The following is a 16,445-nucleotide window of genomic DNA, read 5'->3' on the forward strand; positions in this document are numbered from 1 at the left end:
TGCTATAACGACCTTTCAGAATAACGAGCAATTTTCTGCGGTCCCCTGAAGTTCGTTATATCAAGATTTCACTGTACCGATACCTCAGAACGGCTGTGTCGTATCTGGGGTCCACAGACAAACCGTTGACAGAACACGCTTTGGGACAAGCCAACTCCCCCGCGAATGCTCTGTACTTCCTAACATAACGTAGAAACACATTGCAGTTGGCCGCTAACACGCGGCTATCATTGTGCGGAGTTTTTACTTGTCTATTATTTTACCGTCAACGTGTTCGTAATTGGGAGTTCTCGTGTGCTGCTACTACATAACTCATACTGCAGGAGTATGGTTACAGAAAACGGCTATTGTAACTGGTGTTTTAGACAAAGATCCGGTAAACCAGTATCTGATGTTGGACTGCTTAAACTATATACCTACCCCTGGTTCATGTTAACCGGCATCATAGAGAGCTATCTGTCGCAGTTTAAATATACAAATAACGAAAAGTCGACGCTCTTAAGCCATTCCAGCAGCGTCACAAATCCACCATGGAACGATTGGCCTTGTGTTTATCTTTTACACACAGAACACAAATGAGCTTGAATGGGAGTTTTTTTGGCTGACATACGTCTTTGAAACTCCCCACGGCAGGAGGCATACACTCACGTCCGGTAGTATGATGGCGGAAACACCAGTTTATTCCGGTGGCCAAGAGCCGCCCTAAAGTAGGCCCATTTACCACAATTGTACCTCCCCTAAAACGGAGTATCTGGCGGTGAATATTACGTTTATCCTAATGGGAGTATGAAAAACTTCTACACCTCCTCGTTCTCCTCCTCCACCCCTTCCTTCTCTACGCCTCCTTTTTGGTTCCTGGCCACGGCGGCCACTTTTCTCATGGAGGCGAAAAGCAAAAACGCCCCTGTTTTCCAGATTTCGGTGCATGTAAAGATCCCCAGGTGGTCAAAATTAATCTGGAGCCCTCCACTACGACGCGCCTCACCGCCTGCGTTGCGTCGGCGCGTAAAACCCTACAACAAATCTGTACGCCTCCTTACAAAATGGCTGCCAGTTGGTGTTGTGTGTCGTGTGAGCTCTAGCGTCGTCGAAATTTTTGCGTCGATGTGAATTTGAGGCCGCAAGAGTGGATGCGGGGTGATTCCTGCCAACCGACGCTCGTTGCGAACATTGTGGAACCAACCTAGATTAACGTGCGACGCACTGCAACGTCTCCGAGTGAACCACCTTCGAGCCGACGGAGCGCGCCAGCGAGCTAACGGGAGGGCTAAATGCAGTGATCGCTATCGGAGAGTGACTCCTCGTTGAAAACAATGTGGTTCCGCCTGTAAGCATTGCACTTTTTTTTTTGTAACAAACATTTTGGATGACCTATGGCCCGTGTAGTGTCAAATTAAACTCAGTGTTTTCTGCGTCACTGTACCGGCGATTCTCCGCCTGTCGAGGCGAGCGCAGTGCGTGAGAGGGCGCCATGCCCGCAACGTCATTGGGGAGGCCCAGTGGTGTGAAAGCAATGCGGATGTCACCATTCTCAGCTTCAGTTTTGTGTGTGCAGGTCGCAAGCAGAATGATAACTTTCCGCACTGTGAGCAGCGACTCTATCTAGCAGCGATGCTAGATGCTAGTAAGCTAGCAAGGCTAAGTGTTTTTGTTACTGTGTATCCGTGCTCATCCCTTGCGGGAGATGCTGAAGTTGGGCGAGCGAGCACCGCAGAGCCGATTTTCGTGAGAACTACGAGCGGTGCCCGCCGCGCCTCGTACGTGGTACATGGCCGCCGCGTGCACCTAGCGTTCGCATTGGTTTTACTGTGGAGATAGAGGGTTGGGACGCCATAGGGGGAGATCGACAAAAGGAGCTCCATGCGCTAGACGGGCGCAAATTGAACCAGCAGATGCCATTCCGGTGAGCATTCTGTTGGGTCGGTGGACGTCTATTTTGTTTGGCAGCGCTATTGGCATAAAGATACATTCGTCATTGCTGTAATCCACTCCACATCATCTCCTCTTGCCACCCTTCCCCTTCACACCCGTCACCAGCATGTCGCGGAAGAGGCGGCAATCGCACTTACATTCACCCAAAGGCCCACCCCTTAAATTGTAATCTCGGATTCGAAAACGGCCGTGCAAAACTTTGCCAAAGGGCTCATTTCCACCCAAGCACACAAAATTCTCTGTCTAAATTCGCCATCCGACATGATCGAACTCCAATGGTTCCCTACTCACACGGGCATTGGAGGTATAGAGACGGCCCACACGGCAGCCCGAGCACTTGTCACCCGGGAGTAAGATGTGGACTTTTCCTTCCATGGAGCCAGATCGACCAGAAAGTCTCCTCACATTCAAAGACGTCACAAAGCATTAACGCCTCTCCCGCCGTAAGCTTCCCCTCGCTCACTCATCCCTCACTCTGGAGCATGAACGCCTCTGGCGTCAACTCTAAACGGAATTTCTACCTTGCAGAGCAGTCCTTCATCATGTCCACCCCTTCCTCTACCCATCCTCACTCTGCCCCCGCTGCGGTAAAAAAGGCAAGGTCCAACACCAAATGTGGGCTTGTGCAGAGGACCCATTCCCTGCCATTGATTCCACTGACCAGTGGATGGAGGCGTTGGGCCGCTCGGACCCCCAGCTCCAGAAGGAGCTCGTGACTCGAGCGGCTGGACCCGCCGGGTCGCGCCCACCGCGCCCTAATCCTTTATGCGAATAAAAGTTATTTCTCTCTCTCTCTCTCTCTCTCTCTATCTATCTATCTATCTATCTATCTATCTATCTATCTATCTATCTATCTATCTATCTATCTATCTATCTATCTATCTATCTATCTATCTATCTATCTATCTATCTGTCTGTCTGTCTGTCTGTCTGTCTGTCTGTCTGTCTGTCTGTCTGTCTGTCTGTCTGTAAACCATGTTTAGCGGACGCGTCAAAAAACGACGGGGATATTTTCGCAACTTTAAGGGAGAGAGAAGCACGCGGGGGGGGGGGGGGAGGCGGTGAAAAACCGCTCACACGACACTACACAAGGGGGAAAGAGGGCGATGGAAAAACATCTTGAGAAGTTGGTCCCTACAAGGGTTGCATTTCGTTTTGAACAACACTTCGTCGTGACCTCCGTGGTACCCGCCGCGGTGGCTCAGTGGCTTTGGCGTTGTGCTGCTGAGCACAAGGACGCGGGTTCGATTCCCGGCCACGACGGCCGCTTGTCTCATGGAGGCTAAAAGCGAAAACGCCTGTGTGTTCGAGATTTCGGCGCACGTGGTCAAAATTAATCCGGAGCCCTCCACTACGACGCGCATCATCGCCCGTGTAGCGTCGGCGCGTTAAGTTCTACAATCAATAACCTCCGTGGCCTTGACCAGCGGAGGTGTCTGGGATAAAGTGCAACTTTTAATAGCATTAAAAAAAATTTCAGAGATTACAGAACTTCGAGCACAGAGTGGCGAGTGCCGCATCATTACAATGCCGTTTCTTTTTCTTTTTTTCTTTTTCACATCGGCTGTAAAACACACGCCTGTAAGTGTTAAAGTAGATATAAAGAGCCCTGTTATACCTGTAATGCCGATGCTTACGTGGCTTCGTGGGCAGCATGCCAAGAGGCGGCGGCAAAGCCAGTGTCTGGGAAGCAAGTTCAAGCGAACAGCTTAACTATGAATGTCTGGTTGACTTCACTGTTTGCAAAGGACTTACTTTTTTTTCGTTGAAGAGAGCTGCAGTAGATAAAGTTCTTACCAAGATACCTTGTATTCTCGATGTACGTGACATGATTTATTGACTGAGCGTTTTAATATTGTGTGGTTATGCATGCGTTTAGAAGAATGTTTGTATGTATGCAATTGCTGTGCAATAAATTCTCTCCGTGCAGGAAACAGACCTTTCCCGTTTTGCTATTGAAATATTCGAAAAAAAAAACAGAAATTACGCCCAAAGCGGTTACTCGACACTACTGAAATAGATAAAATACGGGATATGGGCCTTATGACAACTCCCAAATACAGTTACAATTTCCGCCACAGCGCTTCTATAAACACCGAAAAGGCAGCAAAAATACTCCGGATGCAGCTGAACAGCACTCCCAGCACGACTCCCGAAATCTCCTAGTGGAAGAAAATATACGCTTAATGCTCACCTTGAAAGCTCAGATTTTAGTGGCAAAAAAAAAAAAAAAACTTACTCCCATCTACTACTAAGTAAACTGCGGAAATATGTGAGCATGGCGATACTGCCATTGGAAGTAGTATTAGATACTGCGACTTGGGATTGAGTTATACCACAAGACTCCCATTTCGGCTTATTTGTGTTCTGTGTGTGGGGTACAACTGCAGTCCTTCCAAGTACCGTTAAGGTAATACCTTTGGAGTAGTCCAGATTGCAAATTACAAACAATCGCGCTTTGGTTTTTTCCTCTCGTCGGAAAAGCGCCCTGGTCAATGTTGCTTAGTGTCTTGCATTCGTTCAACTTCGTTATCCGACCACGTTCGCAGGACGCGTTGGGGGCAATTCTTTTCCTGGATGCTACTATTCTTTTAAGCAATCATTAGGTTGCGGGCGTGCAGTTGGCGTCCCTCAGTGAATTTTAATAGGAAAGTGTTTTATTCCCGGATACACAAAGATTTCACTGACGTCATATCCGTCCCGGAAGAGACGCCAGTACAACGGAGCAAGCGGCCTGTAAAAGGTGCACCCCTACACACAGGATCTGCTTGCGGGGAAGCAACCTTTAGTACTAAAGAGTACGTTATAGTAGGGTTGATCGTTTTCATGCTTTATATTTTAACATGAAAGTCTTATGCCGGGATGCACCAAGATTTCACTGAAGTCATATCCCTGACGGAAATGACGCCAGTACACCTTTGCAGAAGCGACCCTGCAGCAGGACGTCGCTCGCCAAGCACACCAACAAGACAGCTGCCGAGCCGCAAATCATGCTCAGCTGCGGATTTCGCTGCACATTTCACTTTCGTGCTTTACAGATTCATATGACAGAAAAATCAATCACAGTTTTTTTTTTTTTTTTTTTTCATGTGACGCCCTATCGCCGTCGCCCGAACCTTCACGTGTTAAAGCTGGAGGAAAGCAAGCACACGTGTTCACGGTGCCGACGGCGCTATAATGGCTGTGTTCGTTGGCACGCTTCGAGTGCTTTTCCCCCGACTACACCTATGTGGTATTAGTGCCCACGCCAATGCTACCATAAAGAAAAGAGTGAGGCTTAGGGAGAGGAGGGGCGCATGCGCTGTGTAGTCCCACGAAAAAGGTGGGCTGTGGGGCACTCACCAGGGTGCGAGGACCCCATGACGGCGATCACAACGACCACGATGACAAAGATGAAGATCACGGCCAGAATGATGATCAGCGAACGCTCCGGAAACAGCGACTGCCTCTCGTTCTCACTGCGGGAACCCATCGTTACTGCGATATGACTTTCTTCCCACACCCCTGTTACTTCGCCTTTAGGCTCAGCTGTTGCATAGAGTTACATAATATATATACTAGGGGGAAATCAGTCGCCGGGCCGCCGCGGGCGGCACCATTGTGACGTTCCTCGCCTACTTGGCTTAGCTAGCCATACGGCTTCTTTTTGTTTCGATGCCAAAATCAACAAAAAGGGTGACTTTTTTCTAGTTCATCGTGCATGAAGCTTCTACATAATTACTGACTAATTAATCTTCTTGGAGGTTTAATTTATAAGAACAAAACAAATTTGATGAACCTTCTGGCAGTAATATTGTTGCTTTTTTGCAGCCAGAGCCAACTTTTCAGCCTGTTCATGAGCCATGCCAAGGACAAGTGGAACGTGCCTGCCCGTTACGTGGCGGAACGCTCGCCTTGCGCGGCTTCCCTAGACGGTGGCGCCAGATTTCCCTCTAGTACATAATAATATCAAACTCTATGGGCTGTTGGCACCACACGTGCTTTTGCAATTTTTTTACAACCCAATTCATAGCCGAAGACTAGCAGGACATGCACGCCGGCGCGAATCCCTTTCTAGGACACCCTTTTGCTTCACGCGAAGAACGGTTTGAAGCAGCGGCGTACGCAGGGATTTCATTTCAGGGAGAGGGGGAAAGGGAGAACACGAAAGAAGAAAAGGTAAACAAAGAACAAAACAAGAGAAAATAAAGAAATCCAAAGTAAGAAACTTACACAAGTTAAAAAGTGGACTTTCGTTAATACGAACTCTATGGGTAAGACGAACACAATTTTTGCTCTCTTGTAACATCCACAATGCAACAAACTTCCGCTTAATACGAATTTCTGATAATACGAATACATTTTTACAGTCCCTTTTAGTTTGTCTCAATGGGAGTCTACGGTAATATGAAATGATATCGAGCTCCACATAACAATTTCCGATTATTTTATTCATCCCCCCCCCCCCCCCAAATTGCAAAATGGCTGATCTTCGTGGAGAACATACATCGAAGCTGCACGGAGCTGGTGCGTAGCTTATTCACACAAAAGCAATTATGGGTAGTTATTATTTGTTGCAGGCACTGTTATTTACGCCTTTACAGTCAAACCCGAATATAGAGGACTCGGATAGAGCGATAGCGAACACTCAAAGTTCTTCTGTCATTATGCATGTAAAATGTGTTTTGTAAAGCGTTGGGTATATCGGATTCCGAGCGCGCGTGATCGATCAACAAACGCCAGCCCACGCACTTCTATGTCGGCTGCGCTTAACCTCCGGGAAATGCAGCAGCGGGCAAAATCCGCGCATTTCGCCAGCCTCGCTCTGCAGCACTGCCATTCGAAGTTGTCTGCACGAGATTAGGTATGCGCGAGCAGCTCCTGACCTATCGCGCTTTAACAAAGACGAAGAAACTAAAGCCGTTCAACTCGATGTGAAAGCTGTTGGAAGTGAAGAGCAGTGATTCGCCATAATGGGCTGTAGCGACGTTATCCGCTCACTGCTACCACCCAATGCAATTCAAATTTCCCGCCTTCGCAGTGCTCGCGCGCCCCCTGCATGAAACTGCGCCAGCGGGAGTTCTGTTCTTATTGTGTTTGCTTTTCCTCCCGCCCGTGCCGGCGTTGCACTGCCACTTTTTTTCTATCGTAAAAACCAACCCAACGAGCGTTCCTAATTAAATGAACGCAAGCGCTTCCGGTTAATTACGTATATTTTGCCTCAAATGTACCTGCAGTTTTTATTGTGTTAAACAACGAGGGGATGTATGACAAGCGCCAGCGATTCACGAGTTTCGAACGCTTACGACTATATAAACAGCTTGGCTTTCGAAGCCTCCGGGTTAAGCCGCGACGACAGCCGCTACGACGGAACGCCTTGTGGCTCTACTTGGGTCCAGCGAGCGAGCTACGACGACAAGGCGAGTCCCTAAAGTGCTCTGCACTTAAAAAAAAAAAAAGCGTCCAGAAGTGTTGTGCCGCTCTCAGGACTTCGGCACTACGGCCGTACCTACGTTGCCCACGTTTTTCAGTGCACGTGAATTGCAGCACTTCGTAGCATGATGGCGACAAAGCAGCGGCAAGCCTGGCTGAAATACAGGGAAGTGGACTCGAGCTCGTCACTATGATGTCAAGTGTTCAGAATTCGATTCCTATTGATAGTGTTAAACGCATAGTTCACGCGAAAATCACTGCCTACTACAAATAGCTGTACACTTCTCTGCAATAAATTTGTTTTTGAGTAGATTGCTATTGATGGTGAGCGGCATGGCCTTACTTTTGTTATCGCGTTTTCAATCAACTGTTCACATTGTTTATATCTAATTTGATGCTGATGCTCGTTATAAGCGGGTTGTGTTATATCGAACTACTTCATATAGCGAACAAATCGCTTTAAATCACGGTGTTCGTTATGACCGGGTTTGACTGTATCACCCCCTTTCTTCTCCCTTCCTTGCGAACGCCAGTGGTTTATTCTACTCGGAAACCAGATGTACAGTTTTCTCTTTCGTGGCCATTGGGGGCCAAGGATGTTACGCTCCCCGAAGGACAGAAGGTATGATATCGCAAAAACACCACTAGCGAAACCGATATTTACAGTTGAGAACTTACAATGCCCACACCATGAAAATGTCTGCTCTTCGCCCCGCTCTTACTAAACAGTCTACGATTTCTAGTACACCTGCCGCCTAATCCAGCTCGTAACGTCGCCGCCACCGTCGCTGACCGCTGCTCGTAAGTGAATAAAACAAACAAAAGAAACGACTGCGTGGACAAATCGTTCTTTGGGAGCTTTACCTTGCGCGAAACAAGCACGTGCTCATTGAAAAGCCCTTAGGAAGCATTGAAATGTAAAAGCTCGTCAGTTCGAACTCGAAGGGGACCATAAAATTGTTCGAATTGAGCGGCGCTAGAATGAACGGACATCGTGCCACACTGCGCGGGCAGAACACAAAGAAGCCACATCTGGACTTTTTACCGCGAATTAGGCGCTACCACACGTTTGTGGGGCCCACACCAGCGACCGCGTCCCAAAGAAAACCTGAAACGGCATGCGCCGGAGCCCTGGGATGGCGTTTCGGCGCCCACTGCGAAAGCGAAATAATCTGTCGCGGCAGCATAGAGCGCGCGATATGCTGTTATTTTTGTTTAGTTGTTTTTTCACATCTAGTAAATTTGGTTTTATTTAGATGTGCAACACATTGTAACCACTCTGGGCCGACTTCTTCGAGGAGCGATGGAAACCAGGGGATCCCAGTTCGAAATAACCGTTCTGGACACCACCCCGTTCAAATTATCGGGAGTTTTCCCCCATTAAAATATACAGGGCGGTGCCGGGACCAGGGAATTAGTTGGAATTAACCGTAAGTTAGAATTAACCGAGTTCGAATTAACGAGCTTTCACTGTATTAGGTGATCAGATTGGCAGTCTGGTGCAAGAAGTATCATCATCTGGGGTTTCGTTTCAGCCCCGCACTGATAGCCTCCGCCATATGGCGTAGCCGTACATCAGATCACTGCATTCAGCGAACATTTTTATGTTCCGAACATTTACCTGAACGAAAAAATTCACGCACCTCCACGAAGTGAATCATGACGAATGGGCGAAGCACCGGGGATCGTTCTTACCTTAAATCACCCGTGGCATTGCCCACTCGTGCATGTAAACGAGTGAGAACACGTGTGTACAGTGTATACAATTCCAATGCAATCCAATCCGATACAATTCAATTTAATCCAATCCAATCCAATCCCATCTAAATCCAACCCAATCAAACGCTCCTCTCGCATGCGTAACACTGTGTACATGGACGCCAAGGGACAAGCCACGGACAAAGCGAGGTCGTAAGGTGCTTCGCCCCTAATATGAATGCGATTCATTGATTGATCCACTTTTATGTGCCAGATTTATCCCTTGCCCGTTGGTCAGGAGCCCTTGGTCCCTGGCGGCTGTCGGGGCGACCTGGACGTGCCGGGGCTGTATACTCGGGTCGGAGCTGAGTAGCGGTACCTTCCCATTGCTCACGTGTACTCAGGTTGACTAAAGGCTATCCTGCCTCATTGTTTTGCGGGTCACATCCCCCAAGAGGGCACGACGATACGTGATGCAGGTCAATCCTGTACCCGCAACCCTTACATTTATCCGAATAGAGCCCTGGGTAGCATCGGCTGTAAGTCACTGGATTGCAAACAATCGGTTTGCAGCCGCCGCCACGCCAGCGACTGCCATTTACTCAGTGACCTGTCTGGGGCTGGGTGTCCTGCCCTTTGTAGCCTATAATGCTCATTTATATCCCTGTAGTACACTAACCTGTCGCCGCCCGATCATCCTATCGAGTCAGCGCCTGCGTTAGTAAATTACACATCGGCTCGGTCAACGAAACCTCGAGCCGCGTCGTGCGCTCACTCGATCCCGGCCACGACAGAGTGGCCGGTGCCCGTATCAGTTGTATCTTTCCGCCTCGTTCTGCTATTCGCGAGCGAGATTTTAGAACTTGAAATGCCTCTAATGACATGCATCCCCTCACGAAGTTTAGTATCATTTTGGTCTTGGGGATGCGATCATTGCTAGGACAATTGCCGCCTCCTCGCCAACCTCCGGTTCCGTCGTACGGACCAAGCCGGAGGTGATGCAATCGCCCTGTCGATTTACTATCGCTAATAACGTCGCGACTGGTATATTCTGCGTCGTACACGTACAGCCTCCCAAATTTTTAATAATATAGCGGGAGCGACAACCGATCGGCATGCCAGCGTCTTATCACGGTGTTTACCAGCGAAATAGGTGAGAGTACACGCACGCGCATAGGGCTATCTGCTGTACGACTGTCGTCTGCTGCGCTGTTTCCTCGAGAGGGGTACACCCCCTGCCACAGCATCTTCTTTATTAAACTGGCTCATGAACTGAAACCCTTCCCGTTCCACCGAGGTATGGCGGGTAAATTAAATACATTGAAAATGGATGTTTGGATTTAAAATAAAAATGTGAAAAGGTAATTAATAAGATAATAACGCAGAAAATGACTCACTACAGAACAATGATAAATACAAAAAATCTAAAAGCTATTATCGCGTTATTTGCCGCTGACTTTGTTTCTGCGTGTGAGTGAAATTGTGACAAAATATTTGAGGGGTTAGTATTGTTGAATATTAGCGTTAATTAGTATTGTCATTTCTTCTAAAATTGTTAATGTTTTTGTATGTTTTGTTAGCTCTGGTTTCCTTCTTACGAGATAATTTCTATGGATATCAAGAAGTTGTTCTCTGTGTTTGTTATTGGGCAGTCCTGTAAATAGTGGCCAAAACAGAATCTGAATGACTTTGTTAGCGAGAAACCGTGGTTACTTGAAAAGCACGCGCATATCAAATGCGTTTTTGCTTTTTCTTTCGGATCAGTCGCCCCGCACGGCGTGAGGAATGCTACTGTAAAGATAAATAAAAGTAGAACAGGGCCGGTTTTATGGACGGAATGGTCTTAGGCCGCTAGGCGATATAATACGATAAATAACATATCTGATAAAAATAAAAACTTGTGCCCCACGCTGCTTAGCTACTTTTGGCGGTAGCGAAACGGCCTTGCAAGATAAGAAAAAACTACCAGCTCCCCTCGCGGGAACCCCTGTGTAGATGCGGCGCATAGGGGGTTCACGTTGCAGCGTTGGACAGCGGAGGAACGGCGCTGGAACGATGGAGCGGAGCGGCGCAGGCACCGTGTTTTATAGCGCGCATAACGGTGAGGGGACGCGCCGGCGTAAGTGCGTCTGCCGCAGCTATGACGCAACATAATCCAACACAATCCACTTTAATCCAATCCAAGCCAAGCCAAGCCAATCGAATCCAATCCAATGCCCCTCGCAAGAGAGTGTTCGCTATCGGAGAGGAGAGGGGGTGAGCGGCGGAGAGCGAAGCTGGCGCGGCGAGGAGAATGGGGGAGGGGCGGACGCCGACAAAAACGACGCCGACGCCGGATGGAGGGACAAGGCGGGTAAATGAGATACGTGGCATCTAAAAACAGGGGGTGTGTTGCCCTCAGAAGAACAGTGGAGCAGACGACGCTCCCACAATAGGCGAGGGTGCGCGCACCCTCCCCTATTTTGCCGGTGAATACCGTGATAAGGCGCTGACATGCGGATCGGTCGTCGCTACCGCTATATTAATAAAAATTTAGGAGGCGGTGCATCACGCCCGCGCACTGCGCGAATCTTTTGTGCAGAGCCATGGCTCTGGATGTACCGGATTCATGTCTCTAGGAAGGGGTGGATTTCATGCCTTGCGCCCCTCTGTGGCTTATGTTAAGAAAATCTGGAATCTGCCTTTTTGTCTGACTCTTAGAAAGACGTCCTTTTTGTGCGGTTCGCTGGGCTTCTATGAGTTCACTGAGGGAGTTATGGAGGCCGAGCACTTCGAAGCGTTCGTTCGGGCTTGTTTGTCGTGCGTTCCCCTTATCATAGCGTTCTCGTTTTCATCCCGCTTTAGGTGTAGATAAGGGGTAACATTTGGGATCCTATTTAAGGCGAAAGCTTGCCCCAATCTCATTAGGTTATGCTCTTTCATCCGTAGTGCGTGTTATCGATGCGCGACATGAGCCGCATTGTTTGAAGGACGCTTTTTTCCAGCGTGCGTATGTTTGTTGGGTCCATTGGCCTGAATTATGAGCTCCAGAACCGAAGTGAATGCGATACGAAGCTTTTTGTATGGAATCAAACAAAAGCCAAATTTTACTGCTGAGTATGATACAAACGAATGTGCTTACTGTATCCATCCGCAGGGGGGTAGTTGAAATGATTATCACGAATGTTCGTTACAACAGTTAGAATTCCGGGCACCAAACATAGCCTCTGCAGGGCTAACTTACATTGAAGGTTGCCTAAGAGTGCACTACTAGAGCCACTAGCATGCAAAAAAGAAAGCTGATCATAGAAAAGGTGCATCCATCACAAGCTCATACATTGGAATGGTAAATGCGAGTAATGGTAAACACTCGCCCAGGTAGGCGAATTGGCAAGGCATAGAACGAGTTATCGGAAGGCGTGGATTATTCCCAACTCTGGCCGCGTGTTTTCCTGTCCCTTTCCTAACAATTAGCACATGAAAAGTAAAATTTTATTATAACAAGTGGGATCTACTTCCGCATAATTTCCTCGGCTTTCTGCACTGCTGCCGTTATATTTACATACACACATGCCCACATGCATGCATACATGCACGCAAACATACATGCATACATACATGCTTACATGCACGCTTACATACATGCTTACATACATGAACGCAAACATACATGCTTACATGAATACATTATTGCATTCATACATGCTTACATGAATACATTAATGCGTTCATACATACATACATACATACATACATGCATACATACATGCATACATACATACATACATACATACATACATGCATACATACATACATATATATACTAACATACATACATACATACATACATACTAACATACATACGCACATACATACATTCGTACATGCATACATACATACATACATGCATACGTACATACATGCATACATACATACATACATACATACATACATACATACATACATACACACATACATACATACATTCATACATACATACATACATACATACATTCATACATACATACATGCATGCATACATACATACATTCATACATACACACACGCACATACATACGCACATACATACACACACGCACATACATACACATACATACACACATACACACATACATACATACATACATACATACATACATACATACACACATACACACATACATACATACATACATACATACATACATACATACATACATACATACATACATACATACATACATACATGCATGCATGCATACATACATACATACATACATACATACATACATACATACATACATACATACATACATACATACATACATACATACATACGTGCATGACCACTTTAGCCAGGTGCAGTGACTCCCCTAAGTGTACAGGCACACCACCGGGGCAAGAACTTTCAGGCCTAGTAACGGCGGATTGGCGGCGGGGCTCACCTCGGGTAGCGTTCCTGGTACATCTTCTTCATTGCCGCTTCGATGGCGTCAAGGTCCCTGTGATTGTCGGATATGTCGGTGATGTAGGCCGGCTGCGGAGCCATCCCCGCGGTCGGGGACACGCGCTGCGGCTGCTGCATCTGGTAGAGCTGCTGCTGTGGCTGCTGATACGCGGGGCTTCCTCCCAGCAGCCGCGGCGCCGAGGGTACACTGTAAAGTGACGCGTCGTGCGGCTCGCTCGAATCACTGGCCGAGTAAGATCGCCGGTGCCTGCCCCGCTTATAGCCCCTGTGGTGGTCGCCATAGCCTTCGCTGTGAGAGCACGAGTCACCGTGGTGCTCGACTTTGCAGAATACCTTCTCTGTGTTGAACATGGACGGCTGTCCGTAAGGCATCATGGGTCCTCCCATCATTTGCGGGCCCATCATGGGTCCCATCATCATGGGGGGTCCCATCATCTGTGGTGACATGGGCGGTCCCATCATGTGCGGTGACATGGGCGGCTCCATGGGAGGTGGCATCATCGGAGACATTGGTGGCGGTAAGACAGTGTGCGCAACGACGACGGAAGGCGGCGGCATTGCGGGAGGCACGGTGTTTATGATTATGGAAGGCGCTGGGGATGGCATCATGGGCGGGCTAGCGCACTGATTCATCGCGTACATGGGCGGGGGCCCAATCATAGAGGGCACGGGGGAAGGCATTGGGGGAGGCATCGGGGGAGGCATCATCATAGACGGTGACGGCGATACCAGAGGAGAGTGTATGGGCGACGAAAAAGGCGATATGGGGGACATCATGGACGCGCTTGGAGATGCCATCATGGACACGCTGGCAGACATCACGGGGGAAGGCGGCATAGAGTAGGCTCGGCGCGGCCGGAAATGGTCGTACGAAGGGAATGGTGGCGGCTGATATTGCTGACGTCGCAAGATGGGGGGCCTTGGTACCGGTGTCGGGTAGACGGGGCTGCTGTACGTCCTCGGAGGTGGCGTCGCGTAAGGCGTCGGGCTTCCAAAGGGTCTTCGGCGACGCCTACGAATACGACTGTGCACAATTCCGATTCCGGATTCCCTGGAGCCCGAGGCGCTGGTCGACCAAGACGCCTGAAGGTGAGGCGCAGCAGGCGGAGGTGACTGCGGGTAGTGGTGCGTGTGTATCGGCATAAACTGCTGTGCCTGCTGCGCCTGAAGCTGAAGCTGGGCTTGCTGCAGCTGCTGCTGCAGCTGGGCTTGTTGCTGCTGGAGCTGCATGAGCTGAGCAGATCTCTGTGCCTCGAGCATATTCTGTTCAAGGAGCAGCTGAGACTGCGCCTGATGCGCCAGTAGGGTCTGAGACTGCGCCAGGAGGGGCGGAGACGGTGATGTCGGCTGGAAATAGTAGCCGGGTTGTACCTGAATTGGCTGCTCTACGGGTATCTGAGGATGAATGGTTAGCGGCGCGGTCTGGTCAGGCCTCTGCTGTACGACGGCCCTCGACAGATCTAGTGGTTGGTTCAACGGCCCGAAGCACTGCACTTGCATCTGCAACTGTTCCGCGTCGCCGGCCATTCCAAAGGCCTGTGGTACTGGCTCGGCAAGAGGAGGCTGCATGTGCACTTGAATGGTGGGTGACATCATCGCAGTGGCAGCCACATCTACGGGCGCTTGCATGTGCATCTGTGGTGGAAACGTGAAGCCAGCGCCGAAGGCCCCCTCACCCTGCGAGTACGGCGCGTCGACCGTGAAGCTCGAGTAAGCCTCCGCCAAGTAACTGTCGTCGAACGAGAGGCTGGACATGTAGCTGTCGGATGTGTCTCCGGGAAACATCGCTCCTGGCATGAAGCGCATGTCGTCGTACATGGCCGATGTTGGTGGCAGGGCCAGCTGCGACGAGGTGTAAGAGTCGCTGCCGCTCACGGTCACGTGCGGCTGCCTTTTCCCCCGGTACTTGACGTCCAGCACCACGCCACCCCCATCTCCGGACGGTATTGATATAGTGGAGTGACCGGGTCGCAGCCGGTAAGTCTTGTGCATCGGCATGCCGCCGATCGACGTGAGGCTCCCCCCATATGGCGAAGGCGACCCGAACGGCCCGGGTGGGCCATATGGGCCCCATGCCCCTGGTGCACCCACACCGACCGCTAATGCTGTGGAACTACCCGCGGGGCTAGCAGTGGTGGTGCGCCGAACTTGGACCCTGGCTCCTCGACCAGGTGTACTCGGGGCAGGTTTCGCTGCTGTGGGACTTGCCTCCCCTTTTTTGGATTTTTTAGACTTGTCCTTCGACTTGCTCTCCTTTTTAGATTTGCCCTTCTTGGACTTGCTTCCCTTCTTAGACTTGCTTCCCTTCTTCTTAGACTTGCTTCCCTTCTTCTTCTTAGACTTGCTTCCCTTCTTCTTAGACTTGCTTCCCTTCTTTTTCTTGGACTTGCTTCCCTTCTTTTTCTTGGACTTGCTTCCTTTCTTCTTTTTCTTGGACTTACTCTTCTTCTTTTTCTTCTTCTTCTTCTTGGCATCGTCCTCCTCCTCCTCCTCTTCCTCTTCCGCGCTCTCCTCGGTCATGTTTGCTTCTTCTCACCTGAGATGGGAGGAGGGCGGACAGCGGTCGGCACGGTTAGCGTGTGCTTTCGTGCGACAGGGGCTCTCCCCGCCGCCACCACGTAATTACAGCGTTGCTAAAGCTTGGACTCATCCTAAGGGGGTCTTCGCCGTGTCCTGATGGGGCTACAACTTAGACGTGACAGGGGCGCCCAAACCATTGCCTCCCCCTTCGGTAAGCATGGGGACATGAAGTGTCGCAATGACCCTGTTCTATCGACAGGCGTTTAAGGTTCTTTGAAAACATTGTAGGTCACATCGGAAGCCGCCCTTTATCTTTTGCGGGGGCGACCTGCAATCTGCAAGGGCCATCATGGCTGTGTCACAGTTTAAGCCAATCCAAAATCTAAGCAGCTTGTGTTTGTCGCGGGCTATTCCGAATGTGATTGACATATTGGTG

At 49.3% G+C, this 16,445-nt stretch overlaps 1 protein-coding gene across 1 annotated transcript; it reads right to left on the reverse strand.

Moving 5' to 3' along the window:
* Nucleotides 1-797: 797 nt before the first annotated feature.
* LOC144146256 (uncharacterized) lies at nt 798-16,009 on the reverse strand. The gene is made up of 3 exons (XM_077678219.1): nt 13,467-16,009; nt 5,275-5,390; nt 798-871 (listed from the first exon to the last, which is right to left on the reverse strand). Exons 1-3 carry the CDS (start codon nt 16,007-16,009, stop codon nt 798-800), a joined length of 2,733 nt encoding a protein of 910 aa, XP_077534345.1.
* Nucleotides 16,010-16,445: the final 436 nt, after the last annotated feature.

Source organism: Haemaphysalis longicornis, unplaced genomic scaffold (genome assembly GCF_048455015.1).
Source record: "Haemaphysalis longicornis isolate Haplotype H1 unplaced genomic scaffold, Haemaphysalis longicornis Haplotype H1 scaffold_7, whole genome shotgun sequence".
In the NCBI taxonomy this organism is placed as follows: Eukaryota; Metazoa; Arthropoda; class Arachnida; order Ixodida; family Ixodidae; genus Haemaphysalis; species Haemaphysalis longicornis.